The sequence below is a fragment of the Lissotriton vulgaris genome, chromosome 2_2 (genome assembly GCF_964263255.1).
Source record: "Lissotriton vulgaris chromosome 2_2, aLisVul1.2, whole genome shotgun sequence".
Taxonomy (NCBI): domain Eukaryota; kingdom Metazoa; phylum Chordata; class Amphibia; order Caudata; family Salamandridae; genus Lissotriton; species Lissotriton vulgaris.
In genome coordinates this window covers 154,547,627-154,559,722 of record NC_141688.1, presented here as the reverse complement: position 1 = coordinate 154,559,722, position 12,096 = coordinate 154,547,627, and the positions used below count along the sequence as shown (strand labels likewise).

General features: G+C 43.1%; 1 protein-coding gene across 1 annotated transcript; it reads left to right on the top strand.

The window, feature by feature from the left end:
- The first annotated feature begins 9,286 nt into the window (after positions 1-9,286).
- Positions 9,287-11,824, top strand: FIBIN (fin bud initiation factor homolog). Its single transcript, XM_086959485.1, has one exon. The coding sequence runs from the start codon at positions 9,672-9,674 to the stop codon at positions 10,287-10,289; it is 618 nt and encodes a 205-aa protein (XP_086815611.1). The 5' UTR covers positions 9,287-9,671; the 3' UTR covers positions 10,290-11,824.
- Positions 11,825-12,096: the final 272 nt, after the last annotated feature.

Below are 12,096 nucleotides of genomic sequence, written 5' to 3'. Positions count from 1 at the left end.
GACTTCTACAAGTCTAAATATTGAAAATAGGGTTTTTTTTCAAGATTCTTTGATATTTTTAGGGTCTGTAGTTGCTTCCTCTCTTTCGGATTCTTTGATATTTTTTGGGTTTATGGTTGCTTCCTCTCTGGGGAGTTCAATTACCTGAAGGATTTTGTTATGATTTTTCCTCAACCTTTTTCTAGCCCTTTTTGATAGGATCCCAGGGTTAGCTTTTGCACTTAAAACTTGGCCAATTTCTGAGATCTTTTTGGCTTTGGAATTTTTGATGATAACATTTGGCGATTTATTTCCCTCCGGGCTCTTACTTGTCAATTCATCAGGCATCAAATGCGACTTGTTTGTACCATCTTTAGTTGCGCTGTTTCTGCCTTCGTGTGAAAAGGCTAGTTTATCTATAGTAGTCCCCCCCACCATCAGTAGGGTCATTAATAATATTTTGTTTACCAAGATAATTGATACCCTCTTCGATACATTGAACCTTTCTAACAGACAACAATTTTACCTCCTGTACCATAGTAAGTAAGTAAGTAAATAGTTTATTGTGATGTTTATTTAAAATCTTACAATATTACACATCTCAGACAAAGACTAAAAACTGTGTTCTCGAATAAAAACACTAAAAATGTCATTGCATCAAGTTTGTAGGTGAATAAATATCTAAAATAGGCATGGCATCTCATTTCCTTTTGACTATCATTAAAAACTTTACAAATTTAGCATTTAAAATAATGTCGTTCGGGTTCATGCAATTAATCAAGGCCTGTCTACATGTCCTTATGCCACGTAGTTTGAAGGGAAACTTTAGTAATGATTTTCTCTCCTGTAGAAGCGTAGGGAAGGTACAGAGAAGATGAAGCATATCCTCCTCACCGTTATTACACAGTCTGCATTTCATTTGAGTTTCCGGTCTCTCCCACGGGGGAAGGTGACACAGGCCTGGCATTATTCCAAATCTGGCTTTAAGGAGGACCTGTTTGTTTTTATCTGTCCATGGTGTTACCAGGTATTGTTGGATTTCCTTCTTTTAATATCCATTAATTATCGTCCATGAGTGTTTTCTTTTGGTGAGGATAGCTTTATTGTTTACAATGGATAGATGGTTTACAGTTTTATTCATTATTTTCTTGAACAATGACTTGATTATATTGTTTTCCCTTATTGGCGTAATTGCAAAATCTTTTATTGCTTCCCTAAGGTAGATCCACTCAGTAGAGTTTATGTCCTTATTTATTTCTCTCCATAACAGTTGCTATATTTCATTTTGATGGTCATTTTTTATTTGATTCCATACTTTTATAAAGTGGCCTTGCCTTGCATATTGCTGATTGGTCAGTCCAAACTCCAGCCTTACTTGGGCGGGGGACGCATTTGCTGGTAAATGGAATATGGCTCGATAGGCTCTGGTTATGATCTTGTTCAGAGTTTTGCTATCCTTGCCCATTATCACATCACTACCATATGTGATAGTCGGTAGGAGTTTTGCGGCAATTACATTCAGCAGAGGACCATAGGTTAGGCTGGGAAGTGACCTTTGCACAATTCTGAATGCTGCAGTTAGTGAGTTCGCTTTTCTGTAGGTCTCACTTTTTTGCAGTTGATAGCTTCCCTTCGCATCAAATAGCACACCCAGGTATTTATATACCTCTACTTGCTCCAAGTCATTTGAATCCATAATCCATTTACTTTTATATCTTCTCTTGTTGTTTTTGGTCACTACCATAATCTGTGTTTTAGTCTCGTTTATGACCATCCCGTTCTCATTCGAGTATGTTTGAGTCCGCCTGATTAGACGCTGTAGTCCCACTTTGGTATGGCTCAATAGTATGACGTCATCCGCATACATCAAATTCGTGAGGCGCTTATCAGCTAGTTTCGGGGGGTGCACATTCTCATAGTCCAGTATTTCCGTTAGGTCCGCAAGAAACAAATTAAAAAGTAGGGGGGCTAAAACACAGCCTTGTTTCAGGTCTTCCTTTGCTGGAATCTCCTTTGATAGCGTTCGGCCGTCCCCCATCCTCACACTTACCCATGTCTCTGTATATAAAAGGCGAATCTGCTTGAGGAGGGGGAGTGGGATATTCATTTTTTCTAGTTTGTTCCAAAGAAGGTTTCTTTTGACACAGTCAAATGCTGATTTAAAATCTATAAAACATAGTTACAGGGGTTGAATGAGTCTGATTGATTTATCCATTAGTAGTGCAAGAACTATTATGTTTGTTGTTGTTCCTAGGCCTTGAATAAAGCCTGTTTGGTTTAAGGGCAATTTCTTTGTTTCCCTCACCCATTCAGATAGTTTTGTTAACAAAATTCTTGCAAATAGCAACTAACAATTGACGGTAGTTCTGAGATGTTGTCAATCAGTTGAGCACAGGTACAGGTTATTAGTTGACCTTCTTTGTCCTTTTGCACTTTAGTAATCAGATCAGATAGATGGTGTAGCTTTTCATCTATTCCATCTACATGTGATGCCAGTGTGTTTAAAATGTCAACCTGCATGTCTAATTTGTCTGAATGGTAGTTAAGGGCATTAGTAATTGAGTCCATAGTATGAAGTAGACTGTCCCATAATCCACCCTCAGGACCACTTTTTTTTTCTATTTGCCCTGATCTTACCTGAAAATTCCCGTCAAATTTGGTTAGCAAAGAAAGATCCAATGAATTCAACCGATCGTTTGAGTCTGTATTAATGGATTTTCTTCAATCATTAACAATGGGGTCTTTTTCAACATCAACCACACCTGGAACCAATAATGATTGATTCAAGAAAAAACTATTCTCCAAAGTTATGCTTGACTGGTCCAGGTTAAGGGGTCTTACATTACCATTTTTTTTGGACTGACCATTTGGGCTAGATTCTAAGTTAGCGGTGGTTAGTGCCCTATCTGATACAAAAACCTCCTCACTTGTGTTCTGTTCTAAACCTGAGGAAATATCAATGACTGAACCTTGCTCCTTTTGCCTTCCGGCTGTCTGATTGCAGAAAGCATCATGGCTACTGACGACCCCCAGTAGACTCCGTGCAGCATACTACAGATTTATGCGAGTGAATTTGAGCTTTGTGAATTTGAGCTTTTGCCCCAATCTGACCAGGAGACAGAAAGGAGAGTTTGAACTTAGATGATATCCCTGCTATTTCAACATTTTCAACACTATTCCCCTTTTTGCCCTTATCAGAAATGATCTTATTGTGGCAAACTACATCCTCCTTTTGCTCATCTATTTCTAATGAGGACTCTTTCAATACACATGGGTGAGCACCTTTTTTACCCAATAGCACGGAAGGTAAAGGGTGCGTTTCATAGATATCAACAGACCCACAATTGTTATTGTTTTTTCTTTGTTATTTTTTAGACTGATTTTGTTGATACTTAAAGAAAAAGCTCTTAATAGATGGCTGAATAACATGAGTGACGTGTGGCAAATTCTTACCGTCTTGTCCTGAGGTAGCGGGGGCAACCACCAATTGTGCCTGTCATTTAAATGCTGCTTTCTAAAGACCGATGGCGCTGCCTCAGCTGGCTCAGTTGTATACCCAGTTGTATCCCTTAACGGAGCACAAGCACCAGGACCTCCTTCATTTTCATTTTCTTGACCTCGCTTGATTTGGGTTGCAAAGTCCATAACCTCCTCTGGCTTTTGTCGTTTTTAGGCAGAGCCCCACGTTGACGGCCTGATCTCATATCCACAGATCACAGACTAAGGTTTGTATTATGTCAAAGTAGAAGAAGAAAGGAAATGAACGGGCACACTGTCTTTGCTTGATCTTTGATTGGCGCAACCCTGATGCAAACTGATCCCAGGAGCACTGGGCCAATGCAAGGTCCAACACAAGGACCAACACGGGCTCACTTAAACACTTGGTAGTGGCCTCCTCTACACTGTACCGCGCTTCTCTTTTCTTCCCTGTGCGAACCACCCCAGCTGTTGCACGCTGACTCCCGGCCACCCCCTTCAAAGGCGGTCTCAAAGGGCGACTCCTTCCTCACAACCCACAACAACTCACAGCAGGTGAGGGTTTGCCCCCACCGCACCGCGTCACACTCCTCGTGGCTCACCGCTGGACAATGTTTGAACAGTGTTCAAACTCTGCCCCGGCACGCCGGCTCCTCACCTCCTCCTCTCCTCTCCTCTCCTCTCTGCACGCCACGCCTTAGGGTCTTGAACAGGTAAGGCTATTCCACTCACCCACGCTCGCGCTTCTCCAGGGCCACGCTACGGACCTACACCGCCACCCCTGCTTGTCTGCTCGCTTCCTGAGCGCCCAGCCCGCAATCGCCGATACCGCCAAAACCTCCGAGCTGAGGCGAGGTGAAGCAGAGGCAATGGGGCAGGCACAGCGACCAGCAGTCATCGGGGTGTGGCGGGTGGCGGGTGGGGGCTAGCGGGTAGCGGTAAACCCGCGGTCAGGTGAAAAATCAGGTGAGATGGGTGATGCGGCGATCTTATGAGGGAGTGGGAGCGGGAGTATTCGATAGCCTGGTGATAGCCCAGAGCTCGGCAACCTTGGTGGCTCTGCGTCTCGGCAGCAAGTACGTGACTCCTCCTCCTGTGCTACCCTGCAGCTCTGCGGCACAGTTTTTTTTCTCAGGAAGAATAGTGTGAGATGCCCAGTCTCATTGTGAATGCTGCACAGATGAAGTCAGCGAACCCATTGTGCCTGGAGGGCCAACTGTGACAAAAGGGTTGTCGTCCTTAAGCGGGTGAAATTGGTAACCCCTGAGCCGGGAGGGAGGTACAGGGTTGTCACTCTTCAGCAACTGAAACAGGACCCTTTTACGGTAATGAAGTAAGGACCTTCCCCCATATTTTGAGCAAGTCAGCTGCCCCCGGGGGCCAGGACGGGGGCATTGCCCTTGATCGTTGTGCCCAGGCTGTTCTGAAGAACACTTACCGATTACCGACGAGCAACAGAGTAGTACATCCATCTGGAGACTGAGGAGACCCAAAGCATTATCAGGGAGGAGCCACAAGAGGTCAGATAATCTGTGTCTGGTGATCCTCACAGTTTATCGTCCACCCAATTCTACCTCAGCCTTCAACGATTTATTTATGTCCACTATATCTGACATCTGTTCTAGATATAAAAAAGTAGTGGTAACTGGGGATTTTAATCTACATTGGGACAAGGCCCATAAGGAGCTGGCGGCCCGATTTTTGGAGACAACCATGTCCTCACTGGGCTTTAGGCAGCTGGCAGAAGCTCCTACACACATAAAGGGACACATCCTTGATCTTATCTGGACTTCAGATCCTAAGGTGGCTCTTTTGGACATCCTACCTTGCATTTGGTCAGATCACCACCTGATTTATTGTGATAACTCTATTGATATTAAGCCAACACAACCACGCCCTAAAATGAAGAAAGTCCGTCAATGGAGGAAAGTTGATTTACAAACTTTAACGGATACCCTCTCAGAACTCGTCTAACCAAAGGCCCTTAATGGCAATTTAGATCAGGATTACAGGGATATAGTGTGCAGTCTGAGTAAAGCGGTTGACCAGATTGCACCGGAGAGGCTACAAACAGCTAAAGGAGCAGGAAAGGGGGCTCCATGGTTTACACCGTCTTTGAGGGAATATAAAAAGAAGCTCCGTCATGTAGAAAGAATCTGGAGGAGAACAAAAGACGAAGAGGATCGAGAACAGTATAAAAACTCGCTCAACTCATATAAAAAACTCATTCTGGCTACTAAAGCAAAATACTACGAAACCCGTATAAACCAGGCTGAGAATGTCCAGAAAGAAACATTCAAAATATTAGCAGAGTTGAGCAAAAAACCTGAAAATACTGAGATAACAATTAGCTGTAATATGTTTCAAGACTATTTTCTGGAGAAGGTGGACACCATCCTCTCTGATATTAGGAATGGTACTGTGACTGGATCTATCATGTCACAGGATGTCCAGATCCCTCCGGAAGTCTTCATTTCAAAGTTCCCATTGATAGATCCGATGAGTCTTGAGCAACTTATGAGCAAAACTAAATCAGGCTCTCTGGCAGATCCATGCCCCCCTAGTGTTTTCCGTCTGGCACGTCCTATTCTAGAAGACCACATCACCTCCCTTCTGAAAAACTCATTGGGAACAGGGCTGTTACCAGCCAGTTTCAAGGAAGCTCGAGTGAAACCCCTGATAAAGAAGCCAGGAGCCGACCCCACTATTTTGAAAAATTATAGGCCCATCTCCCAACTCCTGTTCTTGTCCAAAATCCTAGAACAACATGTGCTGAAGTCCCTGGCCCCGTTTCTGGAGTCACACCATCTCCTCCAGGAACGTCAGGCGGGGTTTCGTGTACACCACAGCACCGAGTTGGTGATGCTCTCGGTGCTGGATGAGCTTAGGGGGATGGCTGACAGCAAGAAACAGAGCGCCCTGATACTTTTAGATCTTTCAGCGGCGTTCGATACTGTCATCCATACCTTGCTCTTGGGTAGATTGGCCAATCTCGGGTTTCGGGGCGCGGCCTTTCAATGGCTTCAATCCTTCCTGTCAGGAAGGACACAGCGGATTCAGCTGGGGGATAGTTTATCGGAGGTGGGCAACCTGAGGTGTGGAGTCCCACAGGGCTCCGCACTATCTCCAGTGTTGTTTAATCTTTATCTACAACCATTGATTAACTCTCTGGCAAATATGGGTTGCCGCGTGTTTAACTAAGCCGACGACACCCAGCTGCTACTTAGCATAGATAATACAGTCCCCGCGCAGAACTACGCGCAGGATATTCTCAGATATACAGTCAGCTGGATGACGGCAAATCTGTTGAAAATTAATCCTGAAAAAACTGAGGTTTTAGTGGTCTCGACTATAAGCTCCCCCTGGAGTGACTTATATTGGCCCCAGGAATTAGGTCCTACCCCAACACCATGTGACAATGTGAAAAGTCTTGGTATCAAGATTGACTGCGAACTGTCAATGGCCAGCCAGATTTCCTCTGTCGTGGGGATGTGCACGGGTCTAATTAGACAGCTGCGCAAGTTAGTTCCTCTTCTCTCCCCGTCCATGCTTCGCACTGTAGTTTCTGCTACAATCATCTCGAGGCTGGACTAAGGGAACACTCTCTATTTAGGTCTACCGAAAATCTTGACAAATAGACTGCAGGTTGTTCTGAATGACGCCGCACAACTCATCTTCAGACTCCCGAGAAGATCCCATGCCTCTCCTTTGTTACAGAGTCTTCATTGGCTTCCCATTAGGCAAAGGGCAGAGTTCAAAAGCTTATGCACGGCCTATAAGGCAATCATTGGGCAAGCACCTTCCTATATTAAAGAACGGTTGGAGGTCTATAAACCTGAACGAAGATTGAGGTCTTCCCGAGTCCCTTCGCAAAGAAGGCAATCTTCTGCGTTTTAGGAAATCGTTAAAAACACTTCTATTAAGGGAGGCTCTGGGGTCATTTTAGTCTGCATTATGTGATTGTTCTCCGATATGCTAATAGTTTGTTCTGTCCTTCGGTCATGAGCGCCTTGAGACCTGCCGGTGAGTTGGCGCTATATAAACGAAAGCTAACAATAACCATAACAAAGAGGTCCTCAGAATTAGGAGACTGGAGCTCAAATGAACGTGCCCTGGTACGCATCTACTTTCTGGCTGCCATTGGGCCGGGTAAGACTGTTTGAGGCGGGTATGCTTGGTGTGGACTTGCACAAATGTAGCACATAGTGCTGAATAGTTAACTCTTATGGCCATACTTAGAGTTTGTTTTATTTATTTATTTATAAAGTTTTATATGGCGCGCACTTGATCCCGAAGGCTATCAGAGCGCTTTACTATTTGAGGCAAAGGTAACAAATCAGAACATTAGTCTAACATGAGGAATCTAATGGGCATAGAATCAACTAGTACAAACATAACAGCTCAATATAACCTCACTGCACGAGTAGGAATGGGCTATGCAATGGAGCATGGAGAGATAAGGGGTGTACATACAATATTCATATACAGGAACAATAACCAGTACCCAAAACAACAACTGCATGGGGACTAGCGAGGGCCACATCTGAAAGCCGTCTTATGTATTGAATGGGGAATAACCTGCTTCGCTAGAGAAGCAGAAGGGCTTGTGGGATCCGCCCAGGCCGATGCTAGAGGGCTGAACTTATAAGACTAATTAGTGTGTTACTTCTATGGTTTGTCTACGTATATTAAAATACTACTTTTTTCATATGTGCAAGAATTTGACTGTGCATTCCTCATTCCTACCTCCCCCTCGAGCCTTTAACTGCTCGACCATCAGTATCATTGAGAGTCATGTGCTGAAAGGGTAGCACGTTAGTACTTGGTCCAGTTACCCAATATCCATAGCACGTTAAGCCCCAGGACAGCAAGTTTAAAAGGCCACAATCCCCAAAGTTGAACCCAGAATCCCCTGCTTGCCCTCTGATCCTCTGAAAGGGTTATGACACAACATTTTTTGAATATGACTGTGCACTATTTGATCAATTGTACAACGGAACACCTCTGATTTTATTGCAGCACTGCGCAAATTTTAGTAAAAGTATCCCCACATCAGAATATAAAAATGCTATAGTATCTGTACTTACTGGTTCACAATTTGTATTGGCTTCTCAGATGCGAGCAGTTAACTTGCTGAGATATCTTATGTTGTTTTCACAGCTTAAGCACTATTGTGGCTGAAACAGTCCCCGTTGACTAACTTCACTCAGATTATTATTACATGTGCTTGAACAAACATTATCATGTTTTTTACACCATGCCATGATGTAAAGTGGGATGTTTATTTTCTTTAAGATTGTCTGGATTCTGACATTCCACCGTTCTAAGATACAAAGCAAGAAGAAAAACTCATGAAAAAGAAACTCGTTAAAAAATGTATAAAAAAGTGAATTCGAAGCAAATTGGAATTATACTTGCTATGTTCATTGCTGTACTTTTTCTGTGAATTCATGCGATCTGAGTGAGGGGTATCTGAAAATGTACACGTCTGAAAGAAATTCTGAGATAAAGAAAGATTACAAAATTCCCTTTGCAAAATGTAGTCTGGAAAAACTCGAAAGGAAGCAAAAATGACAACTTACTAAATGCTGCGTCTGCATAATTTCTATATGGAAAATGTGTGCCTTGATAAAGGGTCGGTTTTTCAATTTATATATTTCAAGCCACCAGCGGCTTTCACTGCGCTCCATTTGGAAGCACAGGCGGAACTTCGCCAAGGAAAAGGGACACTGTAGCTTTAATAGCAAGTCACCCCGAAGAGGAGTCTGTACAAGACGGCTTCTTGGCTTATGGGGACGAAGACGTGTTGTAATTTGAGAGCAAATAGGACCGAAGTGTGTCATTAGCCAAAAGAAAAGCTCCGCTTTAGCAATCCAGATGTGGAACTGCTGCAGTAGCAAAAGGCACCGGGAGACCGAGTTACCTCTCTGCTGCTGCCAGATCGGGCCCCCGGCCGTCTAGCCTGGCTGGTGCCCTTTCTAGAGCCAGTGCGCGCTCTTTGGCGCTGGATGCAGTAGGAGGGTGCAGCTTTTTATATCCCGAGCTCATAAGCAATTCGTAAAGAGATATGCTTGGATTTTAAAGACGCATTTGGTTTCACGGGAAATACGTTGCTGCGCGTGGACATAGTTTGACGTCTGGGTTGTGAGGGAACGTTAAGACGTCTGACAGCCTCGAGGACTACGTTTACGCGCCCGGAGCCCCAGATCCCAGTGATGGTAGGGGTGGTTGTGCTATGGGCTGGAGTGCTGTGCCACCTGTGCCATGGATATTACACTGGTCCCCTCCTGCCGGAGATGTCTAATGGTAGCTTCCATCACTACTTCGTCCCGGATGGGAATTACGAGGAGAATGATGACCCGGAGAAGTGCCAGATGCTCTTCAAAGTTTCGGACAACCGGAAGTGCCCCGCGGGGGAGGTCCAGGGGCTCTCCCTGAAGGACGAGTTCACCATCATCAAGAGGCAAGTGGACGACGCCGAGAGGGTCCTGCAGAGCCTCGGTAAGAGCATCTCCTACGACCTGGACGGGGAGCAGAGCTACGGGATGTACCTGCGGCGGGAGTCCGGCCAGATCACGGAGGCCTTCTCCAGCTCGGACAAGTCTCTGACGGAGCTGGAGGTGAAGTTCAAGCAGAACCAGGACACCGAGAGCAGGCAGGAGCGGAGCCTCAACCACGACTTTGTGGACATGATGATCCACACCCGGGCTCTCCTGAAGGAAACCCTAGACATTTCCGTCGGCCTGCGAGACAAATACGACCTCCTGTCCATGACCATCCGGAGCCACGGGACCAGGCTCAGCCGGCTCAAAAACGAATATTTAAAGGTGTAGGGGACTCAGAAACAGACTATGATGAAATACATATTCAGTATGTCTCTTAAAATGTTAAGTATTCAGCGAATATGATGCTCCTTCTCATCTAAACGTGTGTACTTACCTGCAAGCCAAATACAACAGGGTGTGCTAGCGTGGATGGAAATTCTAATTGACCAGTTGCACATTCACTATTCTTTCCCAACTTATAGCAGATGTGATTTTTGCACAAAACAGAGAACTGCTATGAAGAATATTGTAGTGTAACCCGGTTTAGTAAGTCTGCTAAATTCTATATTACTGTGATGCTGATTTCTCAGCATTGTGTTTTAATTTGGAAATCGGTGCATTCTGAGAGTTGTAGTCATGTTTCACTTCACCCATACTAATTTGAATACGTTTCCTCTGCTGAGAACATATTGTCAACTATATTCAAAAATAAAACGTTATGTCAGAATTATGTCCATTTGCCACTGGCCAACAGGTATTTCCAACAAGGTCCTAAGGACCAAGGCACCACTTCTTCCTGAGTGTATGGCCCGTGAATAAAGAAAGAAAAACAGTGCATCGTGTACTGATCTACAGAGTCTATTTTTTAATATTTAAACATTCAGAAATTATCAACATTTTTGTTGAATTTTTAAGAGTTGAACGTGTTAGCAATCTGTGAGAAAATGCTATGCTTCCTGCATATATGCTAATGTACACATGCTTTCTATTATGTTATTACGATAAATATTTATTAGCTGTGTTCACACAGGTCTATACATTTTGTTAGTGTAAAAGTTGTAAAAAATATATCAAGCACAAACATGTATATACAATTGTATACCTTGAACACGTTTAAGTTAAAAGAAAATAGTATTTAATATACTAAGCCTGTTGTTTATGCTTTGCCAGCCATGTCCTATGTTCTGCCATCTTATTTTAATGCCATTAAAAAGTAGTTCAACAATCTTAAACATAGACAAGAACTTTAGAGTTACAGAAAGTATTAGAGATACTGGGGACTTTGCAATATAAATTACTTTTAACCCAAATAAAAGTTTTTTCTCCTTCTTTCTCCAAATTTTAAGTCTATTCTTAATATGTTTTTTTTCACCTTAATCTAAATTCCACTGCTAATGGTGTATATCAGGTTGCTGTGTTTTTGTCTTTCGCTTCTTCGAACATCAGTCAACAGCAAAGGATTACGTGTTTTTGGTTTATTGTAAAATGCACCGAAAGTCTTCTTCTATAGCTGGGGCTAGATTAAGTGACTGAAAGCTGAGATTTTCATTTGTGCTTGGAGAGTAAATCCTCTTGGCAGATAGTTACATTCCTTTTTATGGGCTTCCTTATTGCAGTGTTGCCTACGTTCATAAAAAACAAAAGCCAGCTGGAGTAGGTCAGGTTATAGAAGCTCAGAGAAAGGGAATAGTTCTCGTGAATCTGAAAGAAGTCTGCACACCAAGAACTATTTTAGATCAGTCTGTACTTAAGCCTGCTAAAGAAATGATTTGTGGCAAAAGAAAATTGCAAAAGTGCATTGATTGATTTAAAAAAAAGAAAAACGATCCTTGTTTAATCGTCCTTCTCTAGTTTTCAGTCAGTGATGGTATGAGAGGTAATATGTTTTTTAAGAGGTACTGCAGGCAGGATCATTGTTTGTGAAACCGAAAATCAGTTTCATGGTGTTATTTTCCTTTTTAGTAAATATTGGAATCCAAATTTTAATAGTATTTTAGTCTTTCACCATATCTATATACGGTCTATAATCACATTTATGCATAATTATTGATAGCAACATTCACACATTTTTTAGAGTAAGTGTTGTTTTCAAGTT